The sequence below is a fragment of the Musa acuminata genome, chromosome BXJ2-3 (assembly GCF_036884655.1).
Source record: "Musa acuminata AAA Group cultivar baxijiao chromosome BXJ2-3, Cavendish_Baxijiao_AAA, whole genome shotgun sequence".
NCBI lineage: Eukaryota > Viridiplantae > Streptophyta > Magnoliopsida > Zingiberales > Musaceae > Musa > Musa acuminata.
This window is the reverse complement of record NC_088340.1, coordinates 39019533-39034920: the sequence shown is the minus strand read 5'-3', so window position 1 is coordinate 39034920 and position 15388 is coordinate 39019533. Positions and strand designations below refer to the sequence as shown.

Here is a 15388-nt window from a genome sequence, read left to right as displayed (position 1 = left end):
GATATATTCGACAATTACAATATTCCTTATCTCAGTTTTAAGTAAAGTTTGATGAACATATAAAAAAAGAAAAGAAATTAAAAGCATTTAATAGTGCACAACCATAATTTCTTTCCCTTTTGCATCATAGGATTTGTTTTGAGGTCAATACAAATTTTATTGAGGATAATAATTCAATTCCAGACATAGACCAATCATTGCATCAATGTCCGATTCGAATCGATCATTTTGTCCTTTTTAATCGAAGAAAAATAAATCTCAATCATGAATTATATATTATTATTATTTAATTGGAAGAAAAAAGAGGGCATGTGATTAGGGCATCATCTGCATCTTATAATCCAGCAAACAGCGATGAGAGGCACCGCCACGCGCGCGGTCTGGAGTCAATTCTCCGGTCGCGAGCTCGAAGCTAAACGCTTCGGCTATCTTCTTGCCAATCATTGCCGCCCAAAGTTTATCTTTACATCCGCGAAGCTGAGGTTGGAGTCGGCAGCCCACTTCCTGTTGAGATTTCTGCGTGGGTGTCGCGGCCGGGGGATGCCATGGCCGTCGATTGGGGAACTGTCATGGTGAAGCTGGGGCTCTCCGGACTCGATACCTCTGACCACGCGTCGGTGGTGTCGATCAATATCTTCGTGACGCTCATCTGCGCCTGCATCGTGATTGGCCACCTGCTGGAGGAGAACCGATGGATGAATGAGTCCATTACATCTTTAATCATCGTGAGTCTCTGTTTTTGCTGCTTTTGAGAGAAAGATCGGATCTTTTTTTTTGGGTGTTGGTCGAAGATATGTGGTGAATTGGGGCGGTTCTGTTCACAGGGGCTGTGCACCGGCATCGTACTTCGTCTTGCTACACGAGGGAATAATTCTCGTGTCATGGTCTTTAGTGAAGATCTCTTTTTTATCTACGTGCTCCCACCAATAATTTTCAATGCCGGGTATGTTTTCCTGTGCTAAATCAGTTTCAGAAAAGTAATTTATTCGTTTGCTCCTCATGTTTGAGTCGAGCTGTGTCGAAGTTGAGCTTTTTAGTTGAGATATGATGTCAGGTTATCTTACAAGAACTGCATATCGTAAATCGGTTTGTGTACCTTAAAGGTTCTGTTTTGCTGTGATTCATTAGGTATTTATGTTGGACAGTGTTCCTATGCTTCAGAACTGAACAAGGTGTCATTTCTATTATTCTCGAGGAACACACCGTCACGACCTTAGCTGGAATTAACTAAGGCGTGAGGCACCATTGCGGCCAAGACGCGAACTTAGCTTGCGTTGTCTAAGTCGCGAGGCACCCTTGCGGCAAAGATGCGAACTTAGCTTGCGTTGCTTAAGTCGCGCTTCGCCCTTGCGATATTGCTCCGCAAAGATCAACCCACTTGCAACCTCTCGCAGGTTCCGAAGGACCTGTAAAAGAGAAAGTTGATTAGTTCGAAAGAACGGCCGACGGACAAGTCCCGACGTCTCACGAAAAGAGGGAAAGCTTTACAAGCAATTCAGCGAGCACCTTGCGTGCACAAGAGAAAAGAGGGAGAGGGGGAAACCAAGGACTTTAGAGGGTTGAACGAACAGCTGCAAGTCCACAAACAACTGCTCACCGGGTGCCGGGCGCGACAACAAGTTTCCGTCAAAGTAACGTGCGAACTTGCGAAAGGTTGTTCAACGCCCGACACTATACCGAAGCCCCAGACAGCCTTGTGCCACCCGGGGGGTTCCAAGGGGTTGAGATGGTTGACATTTTGGTGAGCGGAAGCGGACTGCAGAAAACAGCCCGTGGCACATGAAAACGGAGCTGTTTTGCTCGGTTCGGTGAGCGATCGCTTTGTAGTGCTGCAACTTGTTCGAACTTACATTTTTACAAGCAAAATAACTCAAAACCAAGGCAAAACATGTTGCCAAGCTGCTGTACATGTAGATGAGAGTGACGAACGGTTCGTTGAACGGAGTTGTTGTGGGTGCGCGACGATCGTTCGTGACAACACGGTAGATAGTTTCTTTAGTTTGACTTGATATCGAATTTGTAGTCGAATCTTGCTTCTGTTAATCTAGCTAAATGGGAACAGAAGTAAAAGGAGTTGAGAAAAAAAAATTGCTTAAAACAATTCTTATGCTACTTTAGACGATGGCTGAGTTCGTTCAGGAAGAATATGTCTTTTGTTTCAACAAGAGATGGCTGAGAAACTCCAACTAATTCATATAGGTATTGCTGCCATGACGGCTAGGTTGAAAGAGTACTTTTACATTCTGAACTGCATGACAAAATTACTTATACTTTAGAAAATCATTTGTTGGGTGTAGTCACTCAGACTTTTGCAAAATAAACAACTTATGAATGATTATGTATTGTTGATAATCAAGGATGCCCATCTTCTAAATCCAACCTTGCAACTAGAAGCAAAATTATTTCGCATAGGGTCAGTGCTAATCTACCTTGCCAATGTACCAAATCCTGGTGCACACCCTGGTATGATAAGCAGCATCATTGAGCCTGCACTGTGCTACATGCAAAACGTGTATTGACTGAGGCCCCTTACGTGATTTAGTAAGTCATATCACTTTAACAAGCATTGTTTAATCTTACTAGTGTTAGCACCATTCATGTTACATACAGATGATGAACGAGTAAACTAAATCATGAGTTTTGATATTGTGTCAGGAGATTCATCAAAGATATTCTAATTGTCAGTCTGAGAAAGTTAGCTTAATTACACAATGTGGAACTTGTTGGACAAATATTTAAATTAGCAAAGATGGGCACAAATTGTTTCTTTTACTGAACGCACTTGTTCCTTTGTTCTAATGGTGATGAAAAATGTAGTCATTTTCCATTTCTCCAAGTGAACTTTGACTGTTTTTGTAAGTTGAACCAGAATAGAATTTGGAATTTGCAGATTGTTTGTAAGTTGAACCAGATCAGTCACTAGTAAAAATGAACTCACAGATTGTTTGAATTTGGAGAATTCTGAAACCGTTTGATAAACCAACCAAGGATCATTGTTTTGGATACTGGATCCGTTTTGGTGATCTATTGCACTGGTACATACCGGTCAATATCGGTGTACCATGTGTTAATACCCCAGTATGTACCAGTGTTTTAGAGAGGAAGAAAAAGAGGAAGAAAAGGAAGGGGCAGTGGAGGTACAAAAGAGGAAGGAGGAAGAAGAGGAAGCGATGGAGGAGGAAGAAGAAGTGGTGGAGGAGAAGAAAGAATGAAGATGAGGAGGAGAAAAGGTGGGAGCATACCTGAAAAGAAGAAGGCATGCAGCGGCAATGGTAGAACGCGAGAAGAGGGCTCGCGTTCAGGAGCCCTAATTTATATTTTAGGATTTTTTCTTTTTTTAGCGTCAAGTCAGATGGCCCCACCACGATTTTCAATTTTTCAATTATTTTCATCAAACTGGACTAGGCCGCCCGAAACAGGGATGGTCTGTGTACTGGCCCATGCTTGAACCAATGCGTACTGCTCATTTTGTACTATTTTGGGCGGTACAGCAGTCACTGAAACCAACTAAATGGCAAGCCTAGGAGATGTCCTTTTCAACTTTAGTCCATTAATTTCGATTAATTTCTTTCCAACATGTTATAGTCAGGAACTGATGTGTATTCAAGATAAGAATAATGCTTTTCATTTTAAGCTAGCTGGTAATCCACTTCAATTATTAAAAGTTTGTTCTACATATTATTTTTCTGAAATCCTCAGAATTCCTTTTTTATTTAGGTTTTTGGTTTACTATATGCCATTTTGGAATTATAATTTTTATCACCTTACCTTTGTGTAACTAACCAAGCTCAAAACCGTTCTTGCTCCACCATTTGCATGTATTATCTTGCTTTTCTGCAAGTATATCTTATATTAACTAATCTGGATTCTCAAGATGAATGGCTATATCATTTTTTTCATAAAACTTGATTGCTTGTGGATCAGGTTCCAAGTAAAGAAAAAGCAGTTCTTCCGTAACTTCATAACAATTATGCTGTTTGGTGCAGTAGGAACTTTGATCTCCTTCATAATAATTTCAATCGGTAAGGAAACAAATCTGAAGTACTGAATATGGATTGACATGCATTAGCTGTTATAATTTCAATCGGTAAGGAAACAAATCTGAAGTTCAGAAGTACTTTGTATTGCTTAAAAAAATTATTCGCTACCACCACCATTTGGTTGTTACATCATTCCTCAAATAGTTGCATTCTCTAAGTTCAAATTTAATTATTCAGATATATGTGTAGTCAAGAAAACATCATGATGTTGGTTTCTGCCTTCTTTTTTAAAAATCATGATGACTCATTGAGCATATTTACTAAACAGACTTGGAGAAAAGTCTCCTAGATTAACTTCTTACATTGTCGGGATTTAGGAAAAATTCAGCAGACAGACTGTTAAGATATGTCCAGAATACAAGTGTTGCTGATTTATAGTCATCAAATTACTAACATGAAGGGCACGGTCTTTTTGTTTGTTTTGGACCATTGTTGATGATTTTTAGCTGGTCCCGTGCCTAAAAAAGTAGTTGTAGTGATATAAGCAATCAAATTATAGCATATGGTAGAAAGTTTGTCCTCTGGCTTTTATCTTTGTTAAAAGTTGGTGTAATTTCAGGTGTAGTATTCAAGTAGCTCACAGGCAATCTATGCCTCATACAGGATAGTAAGCAATCTTATTTGCCTCTATAAGAAAAATTTAAAACAGTCTATCTATATCTATGTGATCGGGATCAATCATTTCTTTCATATGATTGATGCAAGTGTATCAAGATTTTCATGTTGAGAATTGTTCATTCTTGACCTCAACTCTGGTCCAGGTGCTGTGGAAATCTTCAGAAAAATGGATATAGGTGCACTGGAAATTGGAGATTATCTTGGTAAATACTCTTGCGGATGCATTCCTTGCTTGGTCCTCCTTGTATCTGATTAATTTTTCTCCTTTCTCTTTTTGCTAATCATCTATTTGGTCCTTTTTCTTTTCTATAGCAATTGGGGCAATCTTTTCTGCAACTGATTCTGTTTGCACTCTGCAGGTTCTCAACTCTAGCAGATTTCTTTTATGTGTGTCCTTTGTAACATAACAGCTCACTGATTTTTGAAATTCATTACTGAAAAATCAGGTGCTTAACCAGGATGAGACACCTTTGCTTTATAGCCTGGTTTTTGGTGAAGGTGTCGTAAATGATGCTACATCAGTGGTGCTTTTCAATGCAATCCAGAAATTTGATCTGGTTCATATGGATGTCACAGTTGTGTTAAAATTTGTTGCCAACTTCTTTTATCTATTTTCTACAAGCACCTTGCTCGGAGCACTTGTAAGTTTTGATTAATGATGATTTGCTATGAAAATGCTCTGCTCTCCTCTCTTTTTTGCTGTTATATATTTTAGTTGATATTTTCCTCTTTTGCTAACAGGGAGGATTGCTTAGTGCTTATATCATAAAAAAGTTGTATTTCGGAAGGTTTGTGAAAAGAAAGTCAACCTTTACTTAAACTTTCTTTTTATATATTGGTCACACATAGAGAACCATTCGTAGCATAGCAGTGCTGAAAGGATTGGAGGTTCAATTGAACCACTGCTGTGTTTTTCATTTTTGGAAGTTTAAATGATTAAACATAAAATATTCTAAATCGGTTCTGTGTAAATATATCATTGCTTACTTTTGTTTCTGATCCCTATCCAGACATTCAACTGATCGAGAAGTTGCTCTTATGATTCTTATGGCTTATCTTTCTTATATGCTAGCTGAAGTGAGTTTCTTCTCCTAAATCACCAAGTAAACATCAGTTTTCTTATGTCTCCAGTATGCTGGATTTGGTTGAGATCACCCTAAAATCATTACTTTCTAAATATTAATGTGTCTTGCAGTTGTTAGATTTAAGCGGCATTCTTACAGTATTCTTCTGTGGGATAGTAATGTCGCACTACACCTGGCATAATGTGACCGAGAGTTCTAGGATCACCACAAAGTACATATACTTCGTCCTTATCTCCGTTGGCTGTTTATACAAATCAGACTACATTTTTTTAATCTTTTACTTGTCAATTCAGGCATGCCTTTGCAACCTTGTCATTTATTGCTGAAGTTTTTCTTTTTCTATATGTTGGAATGGATGCATTAGACATTGAGAAGTGGCAGTTTGTCAGCAACAGGTTTGTTATATTTCTGATCACTCCATGTTTTGCTTATGTTTTATTGCTCGAATGCTGTAGTCTCGTGATTAAACCATCTTTGCTATTCTTGACTAGCAGTTGTCAATATTATCTGAGGTCTCCATTCATAATTGTGATATATGGGCCATGATATATCTTATGATATAATTTACTACTTTTTTATCATGTTGGGCATCTATTGATTGAATAATTACTAGTTTGTTCAATATCATAAACAAAGCTAAGCAACAAGATAGAATCTGCTTTGGTTAGTAGCCTTTTCTGCGCATGATATCGACCTTCTGCGCCTGGTTCATGCTATTATACATATTAAGAGAGTGAAAAAAGGGCATGTATTTTCAAGTGACTCTGACCATTTAAAAATCACTCCGAACTTGTATAATAGATCATTTCTGTCTAGTGGATACTCAGTGCAGAGTTGTATATTTAGAATTTCCATTCTTCATTCATCTATTTCATAACATGCTTGGTTAGAAACATAAATTGTCTGCATTTTATGCATACTTGGTTTATTAGTGCAATACAATTGGTTGCTGGACATCTAACAATATCTCTTGCTTACAGCCCTGGAAAATCAGTTGGTTTGAGCTCAATTCTGTTGGGCTTGGTATTGATTGGCAGAGCTGCTTTTGTCTTTCCACTATCGTTCATCTCCAACTTAAGTAAAAGATATCAGAATGACAAAATTACCTTTAAGCAGCAAGTAATTGTTTTCCATGCGTATTTATCATTTGCCTAGTTTTCACTCATCAAGTACAGTAACATATCTCGAGTTATCAACAGGTTATAATCTGGTGGGCAGGTCTTATGAGAGGTGCGGTATCAATTGCACTTGCTTACAATCAGGTCAACTTGCTCTCTCATCAATAAAATGAAAAGTCATCACTTTCTAGCTCCAGAAGCAATCTTTTATAGATTAATAATTACATCAACGGTTACGGCAGCACCAACTATCATCATTTCTCTTTTCTATGAATCTACAATCAAAAAAGAGAAAATTTGTCCTTGTGTTTTTTTTCTGGTTTTCTAAAAACAAAGCAGGTTTCATGGTCTAGCATTTAAATGTTGAACACTGAGTTGTACTGTCCTGTCTTGGACCTGTATGTGTGTTGGTACAGCATGTTGTACTCCAGTACACTAGGAAAATACAAAATTTTGTAGTTTGATTATTGATGTACTTTATTTAATGTACCAAGTACTGTGCATATCCAACAAGTGTCTATCATGTTGTATCTATTGCATATCAAACAACTTGCAAGTCTTTTATGTTGATAAAGTTATATATGGTAATTCTGCAGTTTACTAGATCTGGCCATACTCACCAGCGTGGAAATGCATTTATGATCACCAGCACCATCACCGTTGTTCTTTTCAGTACAATGGTAAGATACATTTCATTTCCTTGTTTCCTGGTGCTAGAATAACATAATACTAGCTCAGTTACTGATTGCATGTATTGATTTCAACTGTTGGAGGTGAATAGTATTGGATGCTATCAAGTCTCTGCTCATATCTATCCTTTTTTGGATTTGTCTTCCCTGCTGGAAAAGATCCACATGATTCTGTTATAATCACTGTCCAGATGAACTTCATGCATTCTTCTAAAGTGATCTTATATGTTCATTTCGAAATGAAAATTTTGATGTACCCATCTGAAGCTTACTGGCCATTGTTTAGGAACTGATATTGGTATTTTTGTCTAGATAATCTTATACACTAAATTTATCCCCGACAGCAAAAGAACAAATATATTTAGTATTCTACCTTTATGTCCTCAGAGATGATTTTGATCAAGATTTTAGGTCTTGTTAACCGGAATTGATATTTAACTTGCTTTATATTTTGTCAAAAGAATGAAAAAGTAGAAGATCTGAGACTGTTTTCCTCTAGGATGACTGTCAAGACATCAATTTTTGTTGTTGGATTGTTCTGTCAGGTAAAATTCTAAATTTATTTGCCGTAAAGATTTGTGCTGATGTTCCGCGTTTGCTTAGGTGTTCGGATTGATGACTAAGCCTCTCATTTACTTCTTGCTGCCTCCAAGCATGAAGCATCTCACCAGATCTCTGAGTCTCTCATCGGAGCCTTCAAGTCCAAAATCTTTCCTTTCTCCACTGCTTGGCAATGGACAGGGTTCGGAGCTTGAAACTGGGCATAGCATACCTCGCCCGACAAGCCTACGGATGCTTCTGATGACACCATCCCGCTCTGTTCACCATTACTGGCGCAAGTTTGATGATGCCTTCATGCGCCCAATGTTTGGCGGGCGAGGTTTTGTTCCATTTGTTCCTGGTTCGCCGATTGAACGCAGTGTCCTTGAATGGGAATAAACTGGAAAAGAAGATTAAATTGCTCTTGGTATCAGTAACGTGTTCTTCATGGACAAGAACAATCGATGCACATTTGACTGTGAAGAACTCTAAAAAATTAACATTGTGTCGCATATTTGCATATGCACAGGCAACTACTTCTAGTGATATTAGTGAATGTATTTAGTAGCACTTATGGGCTACATCATACTTTTGGTGATATTAGCGTGTGTAATTGGGACCCCTTATGAGCTGGTAGAATCTTTGTACTCATGTTGTGTCATCAAACAGTAGCAGTATGTACATACATATATGCTTTCAGATGATCTAAGATTTACATGTTTTAAAGTTTCTTTGCTGTGTATTCAAAAGTAATATTTTATTGCATTACTCAATTTTGCCCCGCTATGAACTTCCATTGATGTCATCTTTGTGATAATGAAGGTGATGATAGTCTTTTATTATCATGAATTCGGGATGATTATATTTAACAACAATAGTAAAATCATAAAATTCTAACTATTTAAGTCGATTATATATAATTTTTAATATAGTTGAGATACATAAAAAATAATATATTTAGTTAAAAAATATTAAAAAAATATTTTATTAAAATATTTCTATGTCTTTCTCTATCTCTTCTCGATGTGATATTTTATATATTGAATGCAAATAGATGTTATGCAGAAACACGTGCAACGCACGTGATACGGTGAACGTTAAAGTTATCGACGGTCAGGATTTGATCGTAACGGTCACCCATCCATGCCCTTAAGATGCCAAAACTTACCCAACAAACCTACCTGCTTGGCTGTGACGGGCTCCTTGTATGGGGCCCACTGCTCGTCTAATCACGGGAAGACCCGGCAAAACGTGGCGGTCTACAAATACCGGGACAGGTATCGATCGCATAGTGCACAGAAAAATGCATCTCCCTCGCGCGCTTTCGCTCCCTCTGTTCGCCTCACGCTCTTTGTGCACTTCGCCGACCCCCTTTTCTCGCCTCCTTCTTCTTTCAGATCTATATCGATCGATCGCATGCCGATGGCTTCCACTGTTGAACGGCGAATCACCATCTCCGCAGGTTCGATTCTATGATATCCTCCACCTCGATCTGGTTTCCGTCTGTTCTGTCTGTTCTCATCTCGAGGGTTTGCTCATCGTATGTTTGTTCATGCTTTCCTCATTGGGTAAATCAAGTGTATATATATGGAATAATCTTAAAAATATATGGCCCCATGTAATTTATTCGAGTGAATCTAGACGCATTTTATTCATTGGATCATGAAAGCATGTTACGCGATTCGGCTGGAGTAGAATGAAACTGCTGGTTATATGTGTCTTTCTTTCTGGATTTAAATTTCTCCGTTGTTAAAGCATCGATAGTGAAGTATTGACATCTTGAATTGGAAATTAATGATGAAAATGGACAGACTCCAAGATGTCACTTGTGGTGAAGTTGTGATAAGAATAACTGACAGGGGTATAAGAGAACTTGACAGCATAACCATTTTCTTCTTCCAATTTGCAGTGGATTGCTCTTTACGCATTGGATTAAGAATTTATCTTTCTTTTCAAACTTTTATTTTGGCCTAATTTAGAACCAGAACTTTTTTTTAGCACAGATCTGAGATAAATAGCAACAATTCGGATCATACATGAGTTTGAAAGTTAATCTTAATTTTTCTTAGGTTCCAACTGCAATATATTTTCCTGTCATATAGTTATTGCAGTTAGGAATTAGTGTTTCTAATAACTAGCTTCTTTATTTTACCATGACATGTATATGAGCGGCAAGTCATATTTCTGCAACCAATCACTTATTTAGGATGCTTCAGAACAATTGGCATATTGCATTGAGTTTAGTAATCTGAGCTTTCCTTGCTAAAACCAGTGGTGCCAAAGCCTAGCACATTAATGCACATTGCACTAGTCCACATTTATAGGCATTTCATTTTCATGAAAAATATTTTAAGCATATCTTATTGTTTGATGCATTTGGATTGAAGATTCCATAGTATTTGGGATTTTTTAGATATTCCATTGTTGCCAATTTTCCACATCATAGCAGAATGGTTAGATGGAGTGCATAGTTAAATGTACCTTTGGTTGTAAGAAGGTTTTTCTAAATACTTGTCATTATGCAAAAAAGTTTAAGCCTCGATAGTAATTTGTACCCTCAGGCTCTGGAAAATGCATCTTGAACCAGCATGTGGTATTATGAAGCATGTATTATTATATCTTTGTTTATGGAAGTCTAGAGTGACTATTATTTAAGTCTAGAGTCATATATACTAAACCGAAGTAGATGCCACGTAATGGATTTTCTCTCTCATAAAGACCTATGCCTTCTAAAATGTTAGTTCGAAGAATTATTTTATAATGGTTTTTTTCTCAAAATAATTAGCTATCCATGTATATGATGTTCAAGAGCACTGATATTTTGTTGCTGATGTTCTTACCCTGGTATATTGATTTAGCTTTGGGTTTTCCAAGGTTGAACAATTAAAATGAAAGCAATCCAATGAAAATGGCATAGGTTGGGTAGGAAGATCAGTTTTGAATGATATTTTTAGACCTTTGGAAGACTTGAAGATCATATTTTACACTTCTTGACCAAGTATCTAATTTTTCAAGGTAAGTGTAATTTACTGACAAAAAAAATCTAATTCTCGTTTGAGCCCCGGATATATGATGCTTAATGTCCTTTAAGAGTGACAGAATTTGTATTGGCAGGAATATTCTTATTTTTGTAGATTTTTTTGCCTGTAAGTTCATTAGATTGCTTTTATGAGGTGAATAATTCCTGATAAGTTTCTAATGTTATTATAGGTCTGTAAGTGTCCTATATATGAGTCTCAGGGTTATTTACAGTTGATTATTGAACAGAGTTGAGGAATTATTGAAAGAAAAGTGGTCTAACTGATTGATATTTTCAGAAATCAAGAGATTTCAAACTTTGTGGTTATCATCTGATGCTCTTTAGTTGTATATTATTTGTCTTTAGGATGTTGTTTTTACTAGAATATTATCATCTGCCAATATTTGTAATGATCTTCTCCAAATTGTAAATGTTACTAAATCAAATTGATTAGATATTGGTCTTATTGGGTTGTGTGCAACTTCCTATCGTGTTGTTTCTCTCATATACCGAGGTCTAATGGATGCTTAAGTACAATTAATAAACTATTAACATGGTGACTGAAGCATGTTATGAACTAGTTCAATGAAAATGAGGCTGCACATATAAATATTCTTGTGATCTTTCATCGTGTAATACTTGGGCAATCATTCATGTTCCTGAGAGCAAGATGAGAATTATTGATTTATTTCTTTGAATTTATGTGACTATAAGTATGGTAGGATGATATGGAAGAAAGAAGAAATCACAAACATGGTAATGGGCAAAATATCATGAGCAGGATTGATTTTGATTAGAACTTCAGTATAGGAGTGATCCATGCTTCTTTGCAAATATAGACATTAATAAGGAGCATGACACTGTGTGAGAAATTATTCCATTCTATTGAGATGTGCAGTTAAAGGTAAATTCAAACATAACAACACTCTACTCACCATGATTATTTTACTATGATTTAGATGGTGAGAGAGCTGGTCAAAAGTAAGTCCTTTGTGAATACATCTGCAATTTAATTGAAGGATAGTTGTTGTTATATCCTTTGATGAAATAAAAGTAAGATACCCTTTTACCTCTGCCCATATACATAACAGCCCATATGCATGACATTGTGACACTTTAGATTCATCGTCTTGTAGTAACATATGATATCAAATAATAGTATACCATGATATAATTGTCATGGAGAGCAACTTATGAGGATACAGTCATGTGACAGCCCCACAAGGCCTATGTGACCTCAATTTTCAGTGATCATGCAGATGATTAATCACGTGGTCCAAAGCAGAACCAAAGCATGAACATACAGTAACATGCCTGGATTCTTTCCTTTTTTAGTTATAACTATATTTATGCCATAACACATGGGTCATTACAGTCTGATGCTTTACCATTTATCTCTTAAAAGATAATTCTCATCCTTTGCTAGGCGAACTGGTGTAAAATATTATGTTCAGCTTGCTTCATATTTTCTTCTCTCCCACCTACACAAGTAGTTGTCTTGAACATTTTGTCGTGCTTGTTAGGATTGTATATGTAGTTTTGAAACCTTGTTTAGTTCAATTTTGTAGCCGTGTACTGATGGGAATTTTCTTTTCTAATGACCCCTGGGATAGGTGCTACTTCAGTTGCGAGGATATTGATGCTGGGGTTAAGATCTTTGAAGATTATATAAGCTCAAGACCTCCAACTGCTTAGTTGTATGTGGTAGGTTCATATGAAGTAGACTGGTTTTTGGTTAACTCCAAATGACAGTGTCATTTACAGTTTGCACCTTGTAATTTTTGATGTAGGTGTTTTTGTTTTATTATTAGTGTTGAATCTCGTATTTTGATGATGAAACCAATTGATAATTACGTTTATATTTTAATTTACGTTTTGAGTGACGCTTGATGCTTCGATCAGGATGAGACAATTAAAGCAGGAAAAATCATGTTGTGCCGGAGGAACATGTCAGAAGATTGGACGTCGGGCCGGTGGATCGGTCGACATATCAACAGAAGGTTTCGGGCCGTAGACTCGGGCATCGGGCCAAGAAGAGCGGGTATTGTGCCAAGAATATCGGAGTTACGGAGTCAATTGGCCGATTGGGCAATAGGCCGCAGGAGAGGACGATGCACTGAATATTCGGACGAAGCGTCGAGGGACCAATGACATGCCGGACAACTTGGTTAATTGCTTAGGATTAATTGTCTCGATCGAAGTTTTGTTTTACATGTGTAGGATTAACTATGATAGAAGTAAGACATGCAGCAGGAGTTGCACCGGAGTCAAGACTATGATCACATTGGAAGTTCGAGAGTTCGACGGAAGTGATAATTGATAAGATAAAAATGGTAATTTCATTGTCTTGTAGGAGAAAATGAATGCAAGAGGATTCTTCTTGAACCCAAAGATGGGAAGTGACCTCCTGCTTGCAGCAGCAGGAGAAAAGGTATGGGTTTCCAATTGACTAAAGTGGTTTTTATCTATTGCTTCTGCTAGTGTGATATATCATGTTGGAATGATCTTGTTATGGTAAATTGATCAATTACCTCTTGACAAGTTTGTATTTGATGTTTTTTACTAGCAAAGCTGCACATAGTGCTGAAGTTCTGTGCATTTTTCCATCACAGTGACAGCTTATAGTGATTGCCATTTATATTTACCTCAACTTTTAAATTAAAAATTATTTTAGGCTTGGTGGTATTGGAAAGTCTATTAATACAAACTTGTAATTGTATAGATGGGTGGATACACTACCGCCAATTATGTTTGGGATCTTTTGCAAAGCCACAAGATCACTCCATGGCTGCCTGCAGTGAAGGCCTTCTATGAAGGCTTAAAGGTGATGTACCATTTCATTGCTCATACGTGTGCTGCATTGGTTAGGAAATCATGTAGGTGATAGATTTATGAAGTAATGAAGTTTAATTACTTCATTCCAAACTAATTGATGGTGGCTAATGATTGGATTCCAGTTTGCAAGCTGCAATGATGAGCATGTCTTCACGAGTTTCATTGCCCTTCTTTGTTTCAGGAAAGGGAGATACCATCAGATAACCCAAGGCTTGTATTGGTTGGGCGCACATAGGACAATGTAAACCTCAGATTTGGAGGAAGGCGAAATGTCTAGAACAGATTAATCAAGTGCTTTCTTACTTTGAGATGCTTCCAAGAGCGTCAGGTGTGGTCTCCATGCCCACTTGATCCAGAAGAAAGCACAGTAGAAATCTTGAAGGCCAGCTACGTGTCCGTAAGTTCTGCTCGGTTGCGATCGCAACTTGTGTCACAGAGTCATTACTCGAGCAGATGGTCGACTGAACTTCCACAACTTTTGGTTTTCTACACCAAAATATTTAGCCACTGACAACTTCTGAAGTGAGAGGAACAGAAACCAAAGTTGGTGAAGAATAACTTGGACTCAACAATCACTAGTCTGGATTCTGAGTTTTTGAGTTCTTCGAGTGTTGCAACTGTGTGATTGGAAATGTCTACTACCGTTATAGTAGTGGATAGTAACATGCTTTTGTGCATTGGATTCATTGCAGAAACATAAACTTGCAATAGGTGCATTTGACGAGCTGAAGTTTAGCCGAAAGTCATTTTTTTTTGTCCCGCTTATTCACATTCTTCATAATTCATTTGTTGGGGGCGAGCTGAAGGAATGAAAATAAAAAATAATGAGATATTATCCAATTACAGTTTTTTTCATTGGAGTTACAATGTTTTTAATTCAGTAATAAAAAACATTGTAATTCTATTAAAAAAATATTGTAAGTAAAAAACATTGGAATTTTATTGAAAAATATTATATACTTGATCAGTTTTAATCCAAATTGGTCTTGATAAAAAAAAAAAAAAACTTTTATGGATATTTTGGTTCTTTTACAAAGAGAAGAGATTCTCTCTGGGAAATATAGAAATGAGAGACTGTAATCCGAGAAAAGCCCAAAACCTATGGTTTATTTAAAAAAAATCACCCTTGATAGAAAGCTAGGAGATAGGCATATTTTATTATTCTATTATATGTGTTATGTAAATTAGCAGATTTATTACCAGTATTTTTATTTATCTGGATATATCATAATAATAATAAATAAATAAATAAAAATAAAATACCAAATATCCTCTTTTTCAGAAATATATAAAGAAATTAGAGGGAAAATAGGGGCAATTAAACTTCTGATTCATATGTAGCCCAGCCGGCCCGGTTCAGACGACGCAGGTTCAATTAAAATGGTTCAACCCAACTGTTAACCAAATCACAATCTCTAACCCGACCCACACTGGCTTGAGTTCA

At 37.0% G+C, this 15388-nt stretch overlaps 1 protein-coding gene across 1 annotated transcript; it reads left to right on the top strand.

The window, feature by feature from the left end:
• The first annotated feature begins 366 nt into the window (after positions 1–366).
• On the top strand, positions 367–8820 carry LOC103978981 (sodium/hydrogen exchanger 1). The gene is made up of 14 exons (XM_009394964.3): positions 367–725; positions 825–943; positions 3925–4022; positions 4802–4861; positions 4971–5017; positions 5105–5299; positions 5400–5446; positions 5669–5735; positions 5854–5954; positions 6037–6138; positions 6724–6862; positions 6943–7005; positions 7458–7541; positions 8154–8820. The coding sequence occupies exons 1-14, from the start codon at positions 546–548 to the stop codon at positions 8487–8489; spliced, it is 1638 nt and encodes a 545-aa protein (XP_009393239.2). The 5' UTR covers positions 367–545; the 3' UTR covers positions 8490–8820.
• Positions 8821–15388: the final 6568 nt, after the last annotated feature.

Coding starts and splice junctions, on each gene's coding strand:
- LOC103978981 (XM_009394964.3), top strand. CDS start 546: ATGGCCGTCGATTGGGGAACTGTCATGGTGAAGCTGGGGCTCTCCGGA. Junction 5,018..5,104: donor ATTCTGTTTGCACTCTGCAG/GTTCTCAACTCT, acceptor CTGAAAAATCAG/GTGCTTAACCAGGATGAGAC. Junction 5,736..5,853: donor TTTCTTATATGCTAGCTGAA/GTGAGTTTCTTC, acceptor TGTGTCTTGCAG/TTGTTAGATTTAAGCGGCAT.